General features: G+C 38.1%; 1 protein-coding gene across 2 annotated transcripts; it reads left to right on the plus strand.

The window, feature by feature from the left end:
* The first annotated feature begins 3,194 nt into the window (after positions 1-3,194).
* Positions 3,195-22,895, plus strand: tfam (transcription factor A, mitochondrial). Of its 2 annotated transcripts, none has more exons than XM_086016842.1 (7): positions 3,195-3,485; positions 7,797-7,930; positions 8,682-8,752; positions 13,645-13,794; positions 15,795-15,890; positions 16,079-16,135; positions 22,450-22,895. In XM_086016842.1, exons 1-7 carry the CDS (start codon positions 3,412-3,414, stop codon positions 22,720-22,722), a joined length of 855 nt encoding a protein of 284 aa, XP_085872968.1. In that variant the 5' UTR covers positions 3,195-3,411; the 3' UTR covers positions 22,723-22,895. The 2 variants fall into 2 exon arrangements, with proteins under 2 accessions (XP_085872968.1, XP_085872967.1); XM_086016841.1 differs by having other exon boundaries at positions 3,197-3,485; positions 7,794-7,930.
* Positions 22,896-23,761: the final 866 nt, after the last annotated feature.

Genomic DNA, 23,761 nt, shown 5'->3' on the forward strand with positions numbered 1-23,761 from the left:
CTACTGTCCCAAGAAAGGTCTACATACGTTGTCACAGTTATCTGAAACCTTTGCTGTCACCCCTCAAATTGAGAACGTGTTGACTCTTTTGTTAAAGTTTTTAAAAAAAAGTCACTTGAGCACAATAGTTTTCCTTTGTACTGTTATCCTGGTTGCAAGTTGATGACTTTATGTCTGTATGTTATGTGAATTATGTATATTATGTACAGTAATTTTTTAATATACTCAGAAAAAAAGGTAGGCATCTCACTGTGTACCTCATTTGAAAAAAATGTTAACACTCCTTCGTTGCTGATCACTGTTAGGACAGGTGAGGCATTAAACAACAGTCAGGATATTTACAGAGACTGAAGTGGGAATCAGGAGATAGTGCACATTTATTTGGATGAGGAATGGCCCCAGTTTTTCCACCTACAACCCGGCGTCCAATTTGGAACGTAACAGCCGAAACGGTACGTTTAATAAATAAAGTAAAGATTGATGCTTGCCTGATTGCTTGCCCGCTGCCAGTCGTCGTCTGCCTACCGAGAGTTGACACGTGTTTAGCGTAGCTAAATGTCCGAAATATAACCAGTCGGGGTTTGTGTGCGCATTCATGCTCTTGTCCGCTTCAGCCTGTGTAAGTGGAGAAGCGATCGCCACAGTATTTTTGATTTTGTGGAGGTGATCATGATGAGCTCACGTTTGATGTCAATAAATCCAAACTATTGTGCAGAACACTTTTATACTTTCACGGGTTGAAGTGGACAAGAGTAGTAATGTGCATTTGCATTTTGGTGGCGATCGGTCACCGTTTTAGACAACAGAAGTGACAAAGCGAGCAATATTACCACGTTGCTTCCCTCCCATGACGTAGACCGCTGAGACCGAAAACATAACAAGCCAAGCTCCAAAAAGGGGCGGGCCAATTTGTCGTAAATCTAATCACAAAAAAAGCCCTTAAATCACTACAGAGTCTTTTGAGGGAGGGGGGCGGGTCATTTTAGTACTGATGTCATAATTCAAACCTATTATATAAGTGCCAATGTTAAGCTCACCCAAGTGTCTCTTTAAGAAAATACTTACACGGAGGCACAAACTGGTAGGACATCCTGACAAGTGAATGAGACAATTGAGAGTGGTATACATTACACTGCGTGACGAATATGGTCAACAGATCAACAATATGCTCAAAAGCTACAACAAGAAAACACACAATGCTCAAAAGCTATGACGGAAAATACACTGCCAAAGTATATTCGAGGCAATGAAAAAGACAATATGAATCAATAAAAATGAAAATAGTAAGTATTCACTGCTTTTAACCGAACGTACGACAGGTAGGACATAAAGTTACAAAATTCCCACGAAAACACTTATTGGCGTTGTGCGCATGCATATATACATTTCTTATCTCTGAGTTTTTAAAGAAATTCAAGGAATGTATAATATGCGTCAATTATACGAGGATTATTGGTATTTACTGCCCCTACCCCCCAGTAATACACTTCGGTCAAGCTATCACGCTTTCGTTTTTCCGTGGTCAAGCTATCCGCTCCTACGTTTTTGAGTGTGCGCGTATTCTAAACAGTACGGTAAATGATTTTCCGCATGTCAAAATTCTGCACAAAATACAGTACACAATGCATCACTTCCCTCACGTTTGAACTGCCATAAAAAACATTCCTCCAATAAGTATAAAATCATTTCAGTGGATTCTTCTTCCTGAGGGCCCATGCTATCAGCACACAAAGTTGGACTGATTTTACTGTATGTTTTTTTCTTTTTTTTTAATTAGAGGCAAGGTCTGCACAAAATACAGTACATACACAGTACAGAAATCATAATTTCCCTCACCTCTGAACTGCCATAAAAAAACATTCCTCCAATAAGTAGAAAATCGTTCCAGTGGATTCTTGTTCCTGAAGAGGAATACTATTATCATGTAAAGTTTGGATTGATTTTACTCTACGGAATTTTCATAAATTAGAGGCAAAGTCTGCGCAAAATACAGTACATACAGTACAGAAATCATAATTTCCCTCACCTTTGAACTGCCATAAAAAAACATTCCTCCAATAAGTAGAAAATCGTTCCAGTGGATTCTTGTTCCTGAAGAGGAATACTATCATCATGTGAAGTTTGGACTGATTTTACTCTACGGAATTTTCAAAAATTAGAGGCAAATTATGCGCAAAATACAGTACATAACTCATCACCTCACGGTTGAAATCCCCCCAAAAACATTCCCTCAATAAGTAGAAAATCATTCCAGTGGATTATTGTTCGCGGCGGCCCATACCATCATCATTGGAAGTTTGTATTGATTTTACTGTACGGATTTTTAAAAAATTAGACACAAATTGCGCAAAATACAGTACATACAGTACAGAAGTTATTCCCCTCAAGTTTGAACTGCCATAAAAACTATTCCTCCAATAAGTAGAAAATCATTCCAGTGGAATACTGTTCCTGGTAGCCCATACTATCATCATGGGAAGTTTGGATTGATTTTACTGTATGGATTTTTTTTTTTTAAATTGACACAAATTGCGCAAAATACAGGATATACAGTAGAGAAACCGTCTCTCTACTGTATATATAAGTGCCAATGTTAAGCTCACCCAAGTGTCCCTTTAAGAAAATACTTACGCGGAGGCACAAGAAGGTTTGTGCAGTTCAAGTTTGAACTGCCATAAAAAAACATTTCCTCTATAAGTAGAAAAACATTCCAGTGTATTCTTCTTCAATAGTATTCAATAGTATGATAGTATTCCTGAAGAGGAATACAATCAAGTTTTGCTTTTGTATGGCAGTTCAAAGGTGAGGGATATGATGATTTCTCTTCAGTATGTACTGTATTTTGTGCAGACTTTGCCTCTAATTAAAAAAAAAAACGTACAGTAAAATAAGTCCAAACTTCGTATGCTGATAGTATGGGCCACCAGGAAGAAGAATCCACTAGAATGATTTTCTACTCTACTGGAGGAATGTTTTTTATGGCAGTTTGAACGTGAGGGAAGTGATGCATCGCGTACTGTATTTTGTGCACGGTTGTGACATGCGGAAAAGCATTTACCATAAGGTTTAGAATACGAGCGCACTCAAAAACGTAGGAGCGGATAGCTTGACCATGGAAAAACGAAACCGTGATAGCTTGACCGCAGTGCAAATACTTGGGTCCCCCTGAATTTTTGTTTCACCCTCCAGTCCAGTTGGAGGCGGTAGAAGAAGAAGAAGATATTTTTATTCATACCCACAATCCACCGGGGGCGGCTGAAGGCGCCTTTTGTTGCAGCTTGTGGTGCTGCATGTGTGCATGACTGCAAACTATTGCATGCATTAATATCAAGATCGCGGTGGAATTGTTAGGTCATACGACTGTTTTTGTGGGTTCCGCCTGACGTCCTTTTAGGTGCCAACAACGCCGGCATGGCTCCGTTCGGCTTCGTGACAGCAAGTGTCGCTCTTCTGGCAAAGTCCTTCAATGTCTTCACTTGCACAAGGTAGCTAACTTTGCTTCACCGAAGTTTGTACTCTAGTAGCTTCTCATGGCAGTAGTACTCTTACGATTTGTGACAAAGTAACCCAATCGCTGGTTGTATTTATGTGCAGCATGCTTTTTTATCTCCAAGACCCTCACCAACAAAAGTCGAATTTAAATTCTACTTTGCATGGTTGGTGCAGTATTTAGCAATAAATAGCAACAGTATGATTCCTGCCAAAGTATACTCGCAGAATGTTTGTGGGCCATTCGAGAACTTAATCAGTCTTTGCGCATTTGTTGGTTGTGGGGGTAATTTACCGTTGCTAGAAGTGCATTGCATTTTACTGTTTTATATTTTATACTGATCAAATGTAAAATAAAGCGACCAATATATTTGACACATCTCTCTGTGTAATGTATGGCAGTTCTGCACCACTGACTCCACACTCCAACCACAATTATATAATAGTGAGTGTGTATGATATCAATTCAATTAATAATTGGAAATCTTTTCTTTGCAATTCATCCAAATTTCCTTGAGCAATGTATGGGAAATGACGCGATTTGATAAATTGTTTATTATTGATATATTATAGCAGAAATAGTGTATTTTCACATACAGTATATTAGGGGTGTAATAGGGATGAAACGATATCCAAACGTCACGATACGGTAATTATCAAAATATTGTGGGGAGGTTGGCGATATAAAAAAGCTCGGGGTACTCTACAAAAACTCTCTACATTGTAAAAATAAAAAAATCACAAAATCTCATGTTTATTGGTAAAAAAAAAAAAAAAAAGCACAGTTTTGTGTTTCTGTACAGTGACAAAGAAATAGGCTTGGCCATTCATTTTATTGTCATGAGTTCCTAACTTCCAATATCATAGTCAATGTTGTGTTCGGCTGAAGTGGGTGAAAAGTATTATTTTTGTGACGGAGATGTGCTGCTTTTCAAATCATGACAACAACAATATCGTGGCAATTTTAAGATCACTATCGCCGTTATGCTTACATCCCTTGTACCAAAACCGATCGAATGGGAAAATCCGTTTTGATTTAATCAAATTGAATCATTACGTTTTAAAATGTCCTTTGCTTGAATTATATTGTACCACATGCAGGGCTGGACTTGAACAAAAAAAGAAGAAAGAAGTCATTATTTATCATACCATCCACAGTCAGGGTTTCATGGAATAAAACCCTAACCTGATGCACACATATCCAGAACTTTACTCAACACATTCATAATACAAGCAGGATCAAGTCTATGTGAAAATTAATGTTTTGTCGAGCTTAATTTACTCGATAATGCCATTTTATTTGCTGTTATTTTGCTTATAGTGTACTATTATCTCATGCATTTGCTACCTAACAGCCAATCAGGGCTGACACTGTTTTGCATACTGTGATAAATAGCCAATTTATTCAAATTATGTCTAAGTACAATGACACAAAAATCTTAATTTTTCATAATTATAAATGCTGCTTTTTACTTTTCTTTTTTCTTCCTTCCGCCATCACCCCTCTTCGGAGAAAAATATAATTTTTATTCAGGTACATAAGGAAGAAAGGGTTTCCTTTTATACTTTTGATTTGTTCCGGTTTGTATTATGAATGTGATGAGCAAGGTTTTTGGATATGTGTGCATTTTATTTGATGAAACCATGACTGTGAATGATACGATAAACAATCACTTATCAGTAAGGATGCAACGATTCATCGAAAATCAATTTTAAATTCATGTTAACTGCTAAAATATGCATCAATGTCAAAAAATAAAATAATCGATATCGAAACAAAAAGATTTGTACTGATAACAGTCAAATATATTGTACTTTTGGTTATTTTCATGTTTGGTTCTGGCACTAACAAAACACTGATAAGACTAAACATTTTCAAGGGATTTTTTTTGAAGTTACAAAAAGTTACTATTTGTAACAAGGGCAAATTGCAGATGTTAAAATTAAAATAGCTTTTGGTTGTGAAAAGACAATTTTTGTTTAAAAAAAGATTTTAAAAAATCGAAATTGGAAACTGAAAATCGAATCGGTGCTTGAGTGAATTGTTATATCCCTACTTATCAGCCATGTTGGTTGCTTGCTATGGTGCAAAAATATTGGATATAATTGACACTGAATCAAATATTCTATTCTACAGACGGATTCTTATCAAATTTGTATTCAGACATGACTCATCACTAGAGGTGGGCGGTATATATCGTCATCGATATCATCGTCAATCTTGCTTTCATGATGTGTAATTTTACATTATCGAGTTTTAATACTGCTTCAAAAAGCATAACGAGTCAGTCGATGGCCGCAAAGTATGAGGAAATGCTGAAATCCTCATTCGGCGAATCGGGGTGCATTGACGGCAGAGGAGGAGGAAGTGATAATCATTTGCCGAATCAGCGGGCAGGACCCAGTCACGTGACTCTGTCCACACTGTAGCCGATTTGTTTCAAGTATGGAGGAGTGTCCAGCGGGGAATAATAGCAAGACGCACGTCCACGTCGTCCGTAGTAGTCTCTAAATGGTTTGAGCTTGACAAAACTGACGTTGGTGCGAATAACATTGTTCGATGTGCCAAAATGGTCACCGGGAAGAGCAATTCTGTTCCACCACAGGCCATATGGATTATGGAAAACTTGGCGACCGCGCAAGCATGCTAAACAAAAATTTAGTAAACACACACACACTCAGAAAACAGTCGCAGAGTTGAGCCAACAAACACAAACGCACTCACGCACACACATACCCAGTACTTTAGCGAGCAAGTCAAACGTGACATCCTGGATGTTCGGTTAACATTAAGTTTACATGCTTTTGTTCCACATCATTCATAACTAGCCTGTATTCCTGAGGCATGTTGCGCAAACTACGGCGGCTTATTAGTGTGACGCTAGCATACAGCCAAACATGAATAAAGTCACAAGTGCATATCACAGTGATGAATGAGTGGGAAATGCACTTTTCGGTAAATTGCAGCTTTGTTATTCAACTTTATTCTGAATACGTTGGCCAATGTATGAGAATGGGAGTTGTCATGACGACGTCTTTTTTTTCTCTCGCTGGGTGACACTTCGTCACACGTCACATATCAAATGTTTTTTTTTCCCATTCTGATTGCTGTAGTTAACACCTTTTTCTCTTTCTGATGCTCTAGTAGTTGGCAGTGGTACACCAGTACTTACTGCAGCTCAAAATGTCACATCGTTATGGGATAACAGCAGAGACATTTAAATGACATAAATACAGTATTCCCAAAAATCAATGTAAGTCAATACATAATTTGTTGTTTTTTATTGTTAAATATTGTCGTAGAATATCATTATGTTTTGCTGACGCTGTATTTAGCAATTAAAAATAGATGTTGTTCACAAACGCCGTCTATCCACAATTGGTCTGTGATATATATATATTTTTTCCCATATTGCCCACCCCCATTCATCACACACATTGGTTGATTGGTTGAAATTGTACCGTTCCTAAATTGTATCGCACAATTTAGAGATACGTATCAAATCAAAATGATCGTAAATTACATATCGATTAAAATTAGGATCGGATGCAATGTTTTCATGGACACTAAAAATATTGATCCAATTAGGACTTGTGTGTTCATGCATTGCACTTTCGATCAGAACAAATAATTTTACATGCGCAGATTGACCAAATATACAGGAAATAGTAGTAGCGACTTCCTTGTCAAACAAGCAAAACATCACTCTGTCCATTTCTACTTTAAATGTTAACGTTATTTTGCATATTTTTCCCATTTGCGCTGTTACGTCGAGTTACCACTTCCTAATGACCAGTTCGGTCTTGCGCCCGCCATGCCTTTTGCTCGCTCTGCTTCGACTAGCTTCCGGGAATAACAGAAACGTGTATCCTGACATCACAGACATGCGCCATAAAGACGGAATGCACAAAAACAGCCACAATTTTTTACTAAAGTCTTGGCTCTGAGCTCTTCTTTTTAAGAAAGTGCAACATCAATACTTGACCTTCATTTTAGGAAATGAATAATCCAGACAAGTGGAACAGTAGCAGTCTGAATGGCTATGATGCAAAAATGCCAACGGCATTCCTTATGCGAGAGGCAGTTTAAAAGCTGGAAGTTGCTAATTTTGTTTCCGTCTGCACTGATATTTAATTTGCTAGCCAGGATGCCAGTGGCTGAGCTGCACTGTGATTGTTTACAGATTAGTGGTGTTGTGCCAAACACTTCCACTTCCTGTCCCTGATCAAAAATGTTCAGACTAATTGTGCCCTTCCCTAATGTCTACAAAGACTGTACGGTAATATTTGTATCTTTGGTCTAGCAGAGTCATCCATGCTGCATACAGGAAGCCAGTCAAATGCTTGTCCACCCAAGCCAGTGGCCCCCCAAAGAGGCCTCTGAATGGATACATGCGATACTGCGTGCAGCAGAAGCCGCTCATTGTGGGGCAGAACCCAGGTAAGGTGCAACATGTGCGGCGCAAATTCTCTCAATGTGCAATGAACAGCGTGCGGAGCTCCCTGCGACAGCTTTATGTGCTTGCTTTTGAGATTTTTTTTTTTTTTCAGGACAGATACCGATTATTACCAGTCAAGGAGGCCGATAACCGATATTTGGAGCCGATATTCATTTTCAGTAAATATTGGCATCAAATATCTAAAAAAAATTAAATAAAACTCTTGACTTTGTTGAAACATCTTGAAGCATATCTTTACTGAGCAATATTTCAGAATTGCATGTTTATTTTTGTTTATTTTTTTTATCATGATTATACATTTTTGACAATATTCAATAATCTTTGTTGAAAGATTCTAACGGAGCTCCCAGCATCATCATTACGTCTTAAGAAGCCAAATGAAAACTTGAAGAATATAGTTTTCGACAGTAAATAATGTCCAAAATTTGAAAAATGAGAGAAATGTTCCAATTTCACTTACCCGTATCATTGTTCTGATTTCAAACAAAAACAAAAGGTGCACAATGTTCCCAGGGTCAGTAGAATCTCTTATAAAGTTGATTGAAAACTTACCTATATGGTTCCTTGAACTTAACACAGTTGGCCCACAAATTGATTTAGTATCAGCTATCAGATTTTTAAAAAAGGTCATTGCCAATACTTTTCTAAATGCCGAATATCGAATAAATACTTTTGGGAGATTATGCAACTCAAAACCTACACTGTTCAATGTCATGTTGTTGTTTCCTTCAGAAATAAAATCAATCGATGTCATCAGGAAGATTGCCCACGAGTGGAGACTGATGAGACCAGAGCAGAAACGGGTATTTCACCTTAGTCACTTCAGTGGAACCGGAAAAGTTGAAAATAATTCGTTCAAGGTCACCGTCTGACTTGCTTGAATTTGGTAATGATCATCTGTCATCGTTTCGTCATCATTAAACCTGTACAGACAGGCATAGTACGAGTAACATTTTACAATCTCCAATCAAGTCTAAAAGGAAATAAACAGAAACACAATCAAATACTCACACGTACTCAACTGTAATAGTATATGCTCAAGGTTTAGCTCCAATTCCATCGTGTGCGACCTCAGGGATTTTCAACTTTAAAGGTTCCACTGTATGCATCAAAGAGAAGTTTTGAACTGAAACATACAGTTTTGGGCTGAACAATTAATAAAATTGAAATCGTCATTGCAATGTAGTAGAATAAAATTTTCAAATTGCAAAGGCTGCAAAAAACAAATAGCAATTTTTTATATTATTTATGTATTATGTATATAGTATATAAATACACTCCCAAACATTTTTTTTTCAAGAATATACCTGTCAAGTTGTACACTTTTGGCGTAATTTGTAGAGGTGGAAACACCTTTTCAAACATGCACGCCATACATTGCTGATTTCCGTTCACGTGGCAGCAGCCTAGGCTTGTCAAAAATATCGATACTTCGGTACTTACTCGATACTAAACAATTTGAACGGATACAATACTAGCTTGCTGTGGCATCGATATTACCGATACCAAACCACTGACTTCGATACCAACAGCGCTTTGCCAACGTCTGCTCCTAATGGTCTGCTGCTCCCGCACACACTGCCGAAACCTGCTCCGTGCGCCCGCCCCTCCCTCCCTGCTCTGCCGAGTGCAGACTGCTCGTCGACTCCCTAGTTAGCCGCGCGCATGACCTGCAAACAAAGTACGACCAATTTTTTAAAAAAAGTGTGCGCCCCGGGCTCCTGCAGCCGAAGCTGTGTCGCAATAGCACGGAAGCTCGCCCCCACTCGAGCTGCCGTGGTCCTTTTGGTCATCCCCTCCGCTCACTTCGTACCGGCTGGCAAGTGCGGGCCGTGGCGTCGGCTTCTCTGAGCATGCGTCCGGCCCTTCCCGCGGATCTCCAGAGCAGCCGCCGCGGTGGCAGCGGTCGCCCATCGCGGGGTTTCTGATCCTGCTCGGGCCGAGCCGGCCCGGCTGGCTCATTCGGCTGACGCCGAGCCATAGAATGACGCGTTGCGGCTCATGACCCAAAGTCAGAATCGGCTAAGTACGTCTAATGGCAACATTGAACCAACAAGTTCAAAACTCAAATGCACATATAAAGCTAATATTTAGCTTATAGCATACGCAGCTATACATAAATACTTTACATACAAATATATCATCTTAGATGACATAGACTGCTTGGATTAGATAGACTTCCTTTAAAATGCAGCCTTGTGTTTGTCATATATGTTTTATGTCTAAAGTAAGACAAGGTTAGCCGATCAATTGGTGTTCAGTTGCATGCTTTCAGTAACAGCTGCATTATTGTATTGTCTTGAACTTTTCAAAAATAAAGCTCTTGTGAAAAATAATACTAAATAATAATAATACAAAATAATGTATTAAAATAAATATACTCGTTAAAAACAGCCCTTTGAGTAATCCATGGTAAAGTTCACAAATAGTAAAAAGTTCATGAAATTGAAGAACAAAGGAGTTCATGTGATTTGTCCAAAAATAAATCCTTCTATTTTTTTTTGTTAAGAATCGTAATAGAGAATCGTTAGGAACCAGAATCGAATCAAAACATCTGAACCGGAATCGTCCAAATTCAAACTATGCCCAACCCTACCTGCTACTGTTCTGGATAGCCAATAACTGAAAGTATTTTAATTTATTTTATTTTATTTTTTTATTATTACCATTATTATTATCTGTGACTTGTTGGTTTGCCTTAATAGATAAACATGTGGGTCTAGATGCTCAGACAACTTACAGATTTTGTTGTCAATTTGTTACTGTAAGTGGTGGGTGTTATTCTTTTTCACTACCTCAAACAACTTGAAAATGATGTGCCATTGGTGTTGCACAGTATCGTTATTTCTAGTTTCGACAATTTACAGATTAATAATTGTTTTTTTTGTGTGTGTTTTGTTCTTTGCACTACTACTTCCTTTGTTTTGCACTACCCCAGGCTCAGACAACTTAAAATGTGTCATTGGTTCCAGGCATTGACTGTACAGAGGGTTGTCGAAGTAAAATACTGTTGGACTATTTTTTCGCACTACCTCTTAAAAAAAACTATTATATTAATGATAATTTAAGTTTTTGGCGATAGAAAAGTTTTACTGTTAAAAAAAAAAAAAAAGCCTGAGCTTTAATTTGTTCCGTTTGGTATTGAGTATCGATACTGAACTGGGTATCGGTATCGAAGTTGAAATTCTAGTATCGTGACAAGCCTACAGCAGCCATTCGAAAATAATGTGTAAGATTATATACAGATACGTATGTAAATGCAAATTACAATTTTCGTAAGATTCAGACAGGTATGAGAATATGTTCTATGCAGGCATGGCATTCTGATAAATATTGCGTTTTTGGAATAAGAGTTAATCCACCCGTTTTTAGCCATCTCCCGGTGCGGGTGCGGTCACTTCTGTCGACTGAACATCACAGTTGCTCAGCTGAGGTAACTACCAATCACAGCTCATCTGTTTTCTGAAGCTGAGTTATGATTGGTCGTTATCTGAACCCTCAGCAGTTGTGATGTCATGTTCAGTTGACAGAAGTGACAAAATGGCCGCCCCCTTGAGCTAGCTAAAAACAGCTGGATTTTGCTGCTTAACTCATATCCCACAAACGCAATATTAATCAAAATGCCTTGTTTCAACTAGTGGCCCCAAAAAGGGGTGTGGCTTATGTTATGTTTCCGGTCTCAGCTGTCCACGTCTCGGGAGGGAGCCAAGCGTGGTAATATTGCTCGCTTTGTCAGTTCTGTTGTCTAAAACGGCGACCAATCGCCACCAAAATGCAAATGCACATTACTACTCTTGTCCACTTCAACCCGTGAAAGTATAAAAGTGTTCTGCACAATAGTTTGGATTTATTGACATAAAACCTGAGCTCATCGTGATCACCTCCACAAAATCAAAAATACCGTGGCGATCGCTTCTCCACTTACACAGGCTGAAGCGGACAAGAGCATGAATGCGCTCACGAACCTCGACTGGTTTATATTTCGGACATTTAGCGATGCTAAACTCGTGTCAACTCCCAGGAGGGAGACGGCGGCTTGCAGCGAGCAGCAGGGCAGGCAGATTGGATCTTTATACCCCCACCCCCTTCCCCCCCCGGCTAAAGGTAGGATAACGGGACAGCTAATAGCAACAACTAGCTTCAGGCCGTTAAAACAAAAGGCGTTAGCACAACAACATTAGCTCCTTACTGTCTGCGCAGCGTGTGGACGTGATCATGAGCCTGTGTCTTCATGTCGCGGGGTTGCCTCCCAAGCAGTCGTGTGCGTTGTCCGACACCGCTTGCAGTAGCCAGCAAGCGTCAATGTTCAGCAAACAAAAAGTTCCAGCGAGGAGGCTGACTGCACAGCTGAGTGTGACCGCATTGGAACGCACCATTTCGGCTGTTACGTTCAGAATTGGACGGCGGGTTGTAGGTGGAAAAACTGTGGCCATTCCTCATCCAAATAAATGTGCACGTCCACTCATTCCCACTTCAGTCTCTGTAAATATCCTGATTGGAGTTTAATGCCTCGCTCGTCCTCACCGTAATCAGCAAAGAAGCAGTGGGATTTATTTATTTGTTTATTTATTTTTTAAAGCAAAGAAGCAGTGTGTGCTCGTCTCAGCAGAAATCTATGTAGCTCTGCTCACTTCCACATTTCCTCATTCTCATAAATCAGCCACGGAGAGGTTAATCCTTTTGATATGTTGAAGTGGGCATTAGTAAGGACGTCCACATAAATTTTGGTGCCAATTGCTCACCGTTTTTGGACGTTGTAAGCAATGAAAGTACAATGATTTCCAATTTTGAGTTTGTAATTGGTCCCTCCGGTGACTCCGACCGAACAAAGATAGAACGGTAGGAGGCGCGGCCATTCTCCTCATTAACAAGAGGCGTTATTCATGGAGTCACTTAATTCCTAATTTCTCCCAAATTTATTGACAAAAAATGACAATTTTTCTGATCAAAGAATATATCAAATCACCCACCCTTTCTTTAAAGCAGCACTGGGCAAGAATTCGACCTTAATAAAAAAATTTTCACAACTCTTTTGATGAAACTTTGACAAGTAGTTGAATGGGACTTTTGTCACGCCCTGGGGGGGGTCTGTATGTTTTTTAGTGGCACTAAGCAACTTTGAGGAGAATGGGAGCAACCCTGGCACACAAAAAAAAATACAAATGTCCTGAATTGCTTTACAGCATACTCACTTCCTCCTTTCGCTATAAGGACGGAAGTCGATTCGAACGTCCACGGTGTCATGGCAGAAGCCCCAAAACAAACCAAAAACAAAAGTATTGTTTAAACAAAATTAGATTAATTACCTCATGGCTATTCATCTTTCACACAGCCACTGGAAATGGAAATGTAATTCAGTCCAACTTGCAGGCCAGCGAGAGCTCAGGATTTCACGACACTACGCGCTGGCGCACATGGGAAATGTGGTTGATTTTTGTCAAAACACTACCGCTTTTGCCCACATGGCGCCGCCACCATCAACAAAACCTGACATATGACACAGTGTTGCTTTGAGACTAAACCATTAGGAAAAAAATCACATGCTAAATCGCGATCACAATATTGAGAGGAGGAGGGGGGAAAAAAGGGGGCGGGGGAACTGTTTATTCACCAAAATCGTTGAGCCCCAGTGTAGTATAAATGCTAAAGTCTGTTGACGTTGTGCTGAGTCACCTGGTTGATGTCTTCCATGAAGCCGTTTGAAGATGCATTTATGCGGGAGATGGAGCAGTTTAAGATCGATCTGCAGCACTACCAGGCCCAGTTGACCCCAGCACAGATGGAGCAGCAAGTGCTTGAGAAGAAGCAGAGGTTGGCCAAGAGGAAGGCCATCCGCAAGAAGAGGGTAAGGAAAGGCTAGGTTCACACTGCAGCTCAATACCCGTGTTTTTTTTTACATTTATTTATTTGTTTGCCCATATGTAATTCCTTTTACATATGGGCAAAAGGGATAGACTGATTATAGGCCGGGCTGATTATCGATCAGAATGCCGAATATCGGTATCAGCGTTTTTTTTTTTTTGACTGATAATAAATCAATTTAAAAAAGTGTTAACTTAAGGAACTATTCATGTACATTTTCAGTTAACTTTATAAGGGATTGTACGGACCCTGGCAACATTCTGCACCTTTTTGTTTTTCTTTGTCAAAACAAAGATAATTGTAATTTTAACAAATCAGTCATTTTGGAATTTTGACGAACTTTATTTACTGTAGAAAATAGAGGGCACTATTGTTTAAGTTTTCATTTAACTTTATAAGATATGCTGATGACCCTGGGAGCACCCTGAACTTTGTTAGAATTTTACAGCAAAGGTGTATATGATGTAAAATGTATAATAATAATAATGTATAAAAACCAAAATGCAAATCTGAAAATAAAATTCAATAAACAAAAAAATTATTAATCATGATTATTTTGGTCATAATTTAAATCAATTATTCCAACGATCATTTATTTTTTGGTATAAAACAAGAAATCTTTTAAACATGTAAGTAAGTTCCTTTTGGACCAAACCAAATTATAACATACAAAAAGCGTGCAAATGTTAAAATTCAAGTATGATTTCCTTGTGTAAACAAACAGTGCGTTGGATATGAATGAATATTAATTCTCGTGTTTTATGATTATGGCAATTGTGTAATAATCGTCATTGTCATTGAATTTTCGATTAAGTGCACAGCACAAATTTTCTACCTCCTTCCCGCCTCGCTACTCTGGCGATATGAGATGATAAGATGCGCCCCTACAAGCGGGACCATATTTACTTCCGTAAACACTGTGCCAGTGCCTTTTTTTTTTTTTTTCTCCCCCGTCACTCAACGTCTTGCTCTATGCGCATGCGTGTCACATCACAGACATGTTGCACTCACTTTATAAGTTGCATTTGTTTTTGTAACATGAGCGACTACATAAAAAAAGGATTCAACAAAAAAATCGGAATTGGACATCATGCCGTGGAGTGTTGGACTGTGTGATTTGGAATTTCTGTACTTTATGGGAACTCACGAATCGCTCTCAGAAATTCATTAAACATTTGTATTGTTTTGATTTACTTATTTATTTTACCTGGCACTGTTATTTTAAATGAAAGTACCGTTTTATTACAGTTTTCAGTATTTTGTGTACAGAATAGGGAGCATCGAATCCACTTCTGACTGAATTTAGAATTGAATTAAAAACTCTTTTACAAGATGAAACTCAGCGATTTTGAAGTTCTGCAGAGTCGAATGAGTTGCGGTCCGGTATTTGAATTAGAATGATTGAAGACCTGAAGAGCAAGTTATGTTAAACCACATTTAACCTCTTATCACATGACTGATTATTTGAACTTTATATTTAATATTTTTAGAGATAGACCGATGTGCTTTTTTCAGGGCCGATTATTAGTAGTCAAGGAGGCCGATGACTGATATTTGGAGCCGATATTAATTTTCAGTAAATAGGAAAATATTAGCATCAAAATCCAGAAAAAAAATGTTTCAAACTTCTTTAAGCATATGGTTATTGAACAAATTTTCACATTTTCATAATGTTGATTTTTGAAAAAAAAATAATTATTACAAGAATTTTTGTACAATATACATCTTTGTGATAAAATTCGAACAAAAAGTTCAGGGAGCTAACTCAATGTAGTTTTCTACAATAAATGAAGTTCTCCACAATTTCCAAAAGACATCTTTGTTTTGATTTCAACGCAGTTTTAAATTGATTTATTATCATCAGTCATCAGACTTTTAAAGAAGACAGATGCCGATATTCGTCGAAGCACTAAATATCGGCGCCGATAATAATCTGCCCGTCCGATAATTGCTCTATCCCTGATATTTTTTAATCTGATCTAGGAGGCCAACACAATGGGGAAGCCAAAACGTCCTCGCTCGCCATTCAACATTTACATGTCCGAACATTTTGTGGAAGCCAAAGGAACAAGCACACAGGTTAGTACTAAAGGGTACAACCAATTTTATCTGCGTGTATGTACGTCCAAAATGATGCTACATCTATTGTACTTCACAACAGGTTTTCACGATAGGCCTCTCAAACTCCCCCTTTTTTTTTGTTTTACCTCCTGACACGTGATGGTGAATTTGTATTGAATAACAGGATTTCATATGTTGTGTTCTAGGCAAAGATGAAGTCTTTGGTGGAAGACTGGAGGAATCTTTTCAGCAATCAGAAGCAGGTAGGCCTTAAAAACTTGACACATACTTTTATTTCATGTTGAGTTAGAGAATTTAGTTTCTAAAGTAGGGATGTGCGCGACTAGTCGTCTACAATTTATTAAACGTTTAGTATTTTACTAGTCCGTTAAACGCTGCATTAAGTATCACGCATCTTGTTCCTCACGCCTCTGCCTTGGCCTCTGTACACAAGCTGAGCACCAAGAGAGAGAATTGCCCCAACCCGCACGCACGCACGCACACACACACACATAAAGTAGGGGGGCGGGTCACTAAGTTTGGGGAAGAATATTTAGAAAAGTAAATTCTGAAGGCGTCAAAGCTACCACGAAAAACAACGGCACCGTTTGGCAGTATTTTGATGCAGCAGATGACAACAAGGTCGTCTGTAGGCTTTGTAAGCATAAACTCGCTTACAACCACTCTCTTGGGTCGATGAGAAACCACATCCAAAGTAAATCTCGATGTGAACCTGCAGGTCGATGGCGGCGGGGCCAGTCAGACGAGCATGAGAGCGTTCCAGCCAGGCGCCGCGATTCTCACCGCCACAGCAAAGATTACCCAACTAATTTGTAAAATGCCGCGATATGCTGCCACTTTCTTTTGCTGAGGGCAGAGGGTTTGAAAAATTTATGCTGTGTATCTTGCTTGAGTACGTGGTGCCAAGTCGCAAAACAATAACGCCCCAACTTGAGAGTAGCCATAACCAAATGAAAGAGGAGATGCCACGAGCGTTTGAGCGGGTCAACCACTGTATGTGGCCTTAAATACAGAGGGATGGACGTCCATAGCCACCGAATCTTACATGACTATGACGTGTATAACGTATGTGGACGAAGGACATGGTTAAAGCTGTGTGCTTTATGCACCTTGGAGGAAAGACACACAGATGAAAACTTGGCTGCTCTCCTGCGGAGTGTGATGGGTACGTGGGCACTAGAAAATAAAGCCGTCGCCTGTGTGCATGATAATGCAGTTAACATGGTGCTAGCGAATGAGACCCTGCTGGACTGGGAGTCGGTACCATTACTCATGACATTATTCGTAATAAATCCCATGCATTGCATTGGCAAATGTATCAGAAATGTATTTCTCTTTCAATTGTTCACTTTTATTCAGTCAGTTGTTGTTATATCAATGGAATTTAAATTAACAAACTGTCCTGAATGTTGGGCTAAAATAGCCCCTACTGTAAATACACAAAACATTTGCATTTTAAACTTTGAATTCAATATGTATTAAATTTCAAGTTTTCTTGCTTATAAACTAGTCGACTAGTCGCAAATAAAATTTAAGACTAGTCGGCGGGCAAATTAGTCGAAATTCACATCCCTATTCTAAGGCTAAGGAAACCAAAAATGATATTTCATATCATTTTAGGTCCTCATGCGCTGCATTTCTTTTATGACGGAGTTAAAAGTATAACCCTTGCTATTTTTAGACACCGCGGAACGCCGTATCTCCGAAATACCGCCTAAGCCTAATGTCTGTATGCATTGACTCTTTCCCTTAAATTTGTATATTTGTCATAATTTTACAGAAATGTCTGTGTTTTGTAACTGTTTGTTAAAACACAGGTGTTTAAAAAAATGTAATGACTTTAATTGTGCAACCATTTGTCACAGTGTTGAATAGGGCTGCACGATATTGGAAAAAAATGACATTGTGATTTTTGGGGGGGGTTTGCGATACATATTGCGATATTAAAAATAGAAGAATTTTCACCAGATGACTTGAATAGATTTGTTTGGGAATAGTTTGGTTAACTCACCATGACATCATTTTATTCATATAATATCGTTTAATCCAGACTAAGGATTGCTCTAAAAAAAAAAAAAAAGGGATCATTTTAAAGGGATTATTTAACATTGTATTTCACACTTCAATGTAAACAGCAGCAAAATATTAAAAATATTTTAAACAAAAAAAATATATAAAAGAGCAGGTGCACTAGTCCCTTCAATCATTTAAAAAAATAGAAGAAAATAACAAACCTCCAAAGCTGAAGCAGAGTTATAAACATCTTTAAACTAAACTATAAAATATTTAAAAATTAAAAAGCAGGTGTACTAGCGCCTGAGTTGTTTACAAAAATATAACATTAAGATAAAAAACCTTTGTGAAACTGCAACAAAGTCGGAAACAAATTGGAACGAAAATATTAAAAAATTAAAGCGCAGGTGCATTATTCCCCTGAGTTGTTCACAAAAATATAACAATAACTAAAACGGTCTGTAAAACATATTGCATCCGTGATTTGTCGGTGGTGTTTGTGGACTTCTTATCATAAGGAGTTATGCTGGCAAAGGCGTCTGTAATTGTTTATTGAGTCGATGAAGTTTCACCTCGGGTCCCACTTCTTAGTTTGAACTGCTCATACAGGGGCTTGTGATGGCCATTGCGGCAACAACGGTGAGACACTGTTGGCAAAGGATGTTTTGTTGTTCTCAATCTTCCTTTTTATAGCCGAAATACTTTCATATTTCGGATGTTGACTTTCTTTTGGGGCCTAAATCCACTGCTGCTTCTGCCGTCATCTCCTCCTCCTCCATGTCGTCTGAGCAGATAGCAGCGGCTGTGGGAGTGGAGGCGGAGGGGCCGGTGACTCATTGGCAGGAGGGAGGGGTGAGCGAGAAAGGCTGTGTAAGAGCACGGAGTAGCTTGCTGCTATTATGAAGCAAAACAAAAGTTTGCGTGTTCTAAGAAAAAAAATAGTTAAAACATCGCACGTCCTACAATGTGACTATCGCGCATGCACACTTCGCAATCGCGATGTTTAAACGACATCGTGCAGGCCTAGTGTTGAAACACAATACAATATTTTCCCGTAAAGAATTGGGGCTTGAAAAAAAAACATAAACAGAATAAATAGGGCTGTGCAATTAATCAAAATTCTATTACAATTATGACACTCCACGATTACAAAATCGGAAAAAACGATTATTAATTTTCATTTATATCATTGTTTACACAAGGAAATCATACTTGAATTTATACATTTGCACCTTTTTTTATTTTATAATAACTGCCGTATTTTCCGGACTATAAGTCGCTCCGGAGTACAAGTCGCAATAGCCATAAAATGCATAAAAACAAGAAAAAACATATATAAGTCCCACTGAAGTATAAGTAACATTTTTGAAGGAAATTGTGCGCTTAGTACACATCATTTCCACCGAGCTACGATGGTAACATTTAGCTAACATTCACACATGTAGCAAACAAGAAAGTTACGGTAAGATAACTTTAAACACACTAAAAGGGTTGTAGATCGATTAAATAAGTCTTTTATTTATCCCCGATCATGTAGAATGTTTCCATGTCTCCAAAAGTATTTATGTATTCGGTCGTAATTATGTCTTCGTCTCCTCTGTGCTCGGCTTCTTGTACGTGTGTGGCTGCATGTTGCAGTACCCCTGCCAGAGGCAGGCAACTGCCTGTTTGTGGTTCATTCTTGTTCAACCATCGTCTGAAAGTAACTTAGACAATTGTGTGTAATGAGCATGCAGTATTTATATAGGAGCTGAATTGTGGATGATTGTACTGTGTTGTTGACTGAACATACAGTGCTAATCGCTAATGCTAATCGCGATCGCTAATCGTTAGCATGTCTGCCTGTTTGTGGTTCATTCTTGTTCAACCATTGTCTGAAACTAACTTAAACAATTGTGTGTAATGACATTTATATACGAGCTGAAGTGTGGATGATTGTGGGTTGACTGAACATACTAATCGCTATCGCTAATGCTAATCGCGATCGCTAATTGTTAGCATAGGCTCATATTGTTCATGAAACTATGAAAGTACGTGTATGTAATGCATTAGGGCTGCTCGATTATGAAAAAAAAATATTAATCACGATTATTTTGGTAATAATTGACATCGTGATTATTCAAACGAGTATTTATTTTTTTGCTACAAAACAAGAACAGGTTTAAACATGTAAAAAATATTAAGAAAAATTCTTTGAAACGCTATAATAATTTAAGTTAGTTTTGGACCCAACAACATTTATTAAATTAATTATTATTATTTATTTTTTTTTAAATGAAAGCGCAAATTAATAAATTAAAGTATGGTTTTCCTTGTATAAAAAAACGAGTTAACTTGCTATGCACTTATAAATTGCCAAAGTAGTAAACTGCTTGGAGTAAAATGCCAATTTTGACAGAATAACATACATGCTATTCACCTATACATTTAGACCTTTGTCTGGAGCCTTTTTTTTTTTAAGTAATATTTACACATAGTAAACAAAGTTAAAGTAATTTGCTTCTGATAAATTATAAATTTAATATGCTGATTGGGTCAAACTAATTTAAAAATGGTGACTGTTACATATTAGTCATCTATACAATACTTCTAAATTACAGTAGGCCATATATGTACTGTATTACAATCTAATGACCAATAATATGTTTGCAAATTGCATTTGAAGCAATTTGAAACAAAAATGAACACAAAAAATTTGACTTCATATTATAGACTACACAAGAAATGTAACTTAAGTCGCAGTAATAATGTTTAGTATGGTTTCTATTTTTGTGCTAGTAAAAGTAGTGTATATTTGCACAAGATATGTTATTTATCATAAATCCCTCGTGCCGATTGCGAAGTGGAGTCTGTGCCCTAAAAATTTGGAAGCCTTGTCCGGGCATTAGATTCTGTTTTCTTTTTGTGTCTCTCCGATGTTGATGGGTGAACGTTGCTGCGTACAGTGTTTCAATGACTGAGATTTGCCTTGCGGACGACGCCAACTCGGTGTTTTCTTGCTTTGGTGAAACACAACATCATCGTAAACCAAACGATGGTTGAATAGATTCGTTGTGTGCAGCGACAACTTGCACTTTATACGTCTTTGCTCGCCGTCTTCCACGTCAAACCCAAAATGTAACCAAATAAGCGATTTCGACTTGCCTTGCTTGTTTTAAAGTCGTTCCTGTGGCGGGTCTTGTGCCATTTTTAGGTCTGTTACGCTGTTAAAACGTTGAGTAGGAGCGTGTGCAGTGTGACTTGCGGGGTGCGGGCTGGCTGGCTGACTGGCTGGCTAGCTAGCTAGCTAGCTTGGAGAGGGCGGTGCAGCGGAGTAACTCGTGTGCGCATGCCTCAAAACAACTCCAAATTAGTAATAATAATCGTTTTTTTTATGATTATGCCAATTTTGTAATTGTGGAGTGTAATAACCAAAATCGTAATTGAATTTCGATTAATTGCACAGCCCTATAATGCACGGCCCTATAATGCACAGCCCTATAATGATAGTGTTTTCTGTTTCTTGTGAAGTTTCACAGTATAAACAAGCAACTTCGCTGCACACCTGGAGTCTGTGGAGTTTGTTTGTGAATGTTTAGCTGTTTGGATAAGCTAGCTTCCTCAACTAGCAAGGCCTTACCAGTCAAATTGTCTTTTTATCATACTATTTGAATTACTTATTTAACAAAACATTAGATTTTAACCGTTTGAATTATTCATGCATTTTAATAGTTTTTATGATTTATCTTGTTTCTTTATGTGGGTTACAATAACATGTGAAATGATATACAGTAGAGGTAATTGACATGGCTTGTTAGTGAGTGCTGACTTGTATTTATGATGTTTTGTCTCCCTCTGCAGGCGATTTAACGTAATTGACTAGCGTAATAGACGTGTTTACAGCCATTTTACGGCTTGCGTCAAGCTAACATGTCGCTTAGCAGACTACGTGAACTATGAACTGGAGGTGGCGTGATTAAATCTGCCAATAAGGAGACAAGTTAGAAATATTGGGGACAGAGTGAATTACGCTAAAGCGCCTGCAGAGGGAGGAAAAACATAATAAATACAAGTCAGCATTAACAAGCCATGACAGTCATAATGTGTTAATAATTTCACACATAAGTCGCTCCAGAGTATAAGGCGCACCCAAACTATGAAAAAAAAAAAAAAGCGATTCATAGTCCGGAAAATACGGTACTTATATACATTTTGGTTGGTTCAAAAGGAGCTTACATAATTATAGCGTTTCAAAGAAATGTATTTGTCAACATTTTCTTGTTTTGGACCAAAAATTAAATGATGGTTTGAATAATCGTGATTTCAATTATTACCAAAATAATTGTGATTTTGGATTATTTTCACGTTAATGTCATGTCTGTAAACACAGAAAGAACATTCATGTAAAAACAAGAAAAATGACAAAAAAAATGTACATAAGTGTTTTTCACAGGACAGCAACGATATTATCTATAGGCCCTCAAAATCCCTTTTTTGTTGCTAATTGTTGTGCACAATGTCAAGCAAACTGCCCAGTGTCTAAATATCACTTTCAACATTCCAGGTTTATACACAGCTGGCCGAGGACGATAAAATCCGCTACAAGAATGAGATGAAGTCATGGGAAGAGCACATGATGGAAATTGGACGAGACGACCTGCTCAGGGACAAGACTGTGTCGAGCCAGAAAAAAAAGGCTGCACAAGCTGAAACGTCAAAGAAAAAAAAGAAGACTTTAGCAAAGAAGACCGTCACCAAAAAAGCCAAGTCAAGAACTGTCAAGAAGAAGACTCAAAGCAGCGTTGCAAAAGCTGCCAAAAAGACAAAAAAGACTTGATCTTGGTTTCTTTCGTGAAGTCTCGGGTTCAAAGTGTTCTAGACTACTATTAGACAGATGTGCTGATGACACAGGTCTGTGTTCTGTTGGTTTCTCCTCTCATTTAGAGTAGCACAAAAGTTGTCATCGGGTTCACCAGAAATTAAAGGCTTTGCCGTACAGGCTGAAATTAATTGGTTGGTTGATTCATTTGTAAGGCTTAAAAATCTAATTGAATTGATAACGTGACTAAAAGACCAATATTTTTTGATATTGTTCCCAACAGCCGTCTTCATATTAGGATTGGTACACCTGGCCATTGCATACAGAAACAAACATTTGAAATTGCATATGTCAACTTAGGGCTGCTCGATTATGGGGGGGGGGGGAAATTGTTTAAACGTAAAAAATATAAAGGGAAATAAATGTAAGTACGTTCCTTTTGGGTCAAACACCTTCCTTGTGTAAACAAACAGTGCGTAGGATATAAATGCTTATTAATAATCTTTTTATACGATAATGCCAATTTTGCAATCGTGGAGTGTAATAATCGTAATTGAATTTTGATTAATTGCACAGCCCTAACTCAACGTTTGCCGATATAACGGGCGCTTTGATTCTTCCACAGGGACTCGGGCCATCTATCCAGAAGAGCGTTTCTTTGGTCAGTGGCCTTCCCTCAACTATTCCCTCTAATTTGGAAGCATACAATGGTCTAAAATGTTTTGTTACACTGAGTACTTACAATTCAACAAATGAATTAATCAACCAATTCAAGGTACAGTATGTCTATACTTTAGTTGCTACATAACATTGGCCCGAAGGAAATCCAAGCATGTAATATAGGTTTCATGTCACAGAGCTTAATGGATTTGGGTATTTCATTAAAAGGGAAGTCAACCCAAATAGATTTTTTTTCAAGAATATGTTCTATGCAGGCCCATTAGTTGAAACAAGGCACTCTTATAAATATTGCATATCGTCGATGTCATGTGAAAAACACTTATCTCCAATTTTGGAAAATTTTACAATTTTCACTTTATTGTGATGTCTGTAACAC

Source organism: Filicampus tigris, chromosome 19 (genome assembly GCF_054856515.1).
Source record: "Filicampus tigris isolate MCC_2025a chromosome 19, RoL_Ftig_1.0, whole genome shotgun sequence".
In the NCBI taxonomy this organism is placed as follows: domain Eukaryota; kingdom Metazoa; phylum Chordata; class Actinopteri; order Syngnathiformes; family Syngnathidae; genus Filicampus; species Filicampus tigris.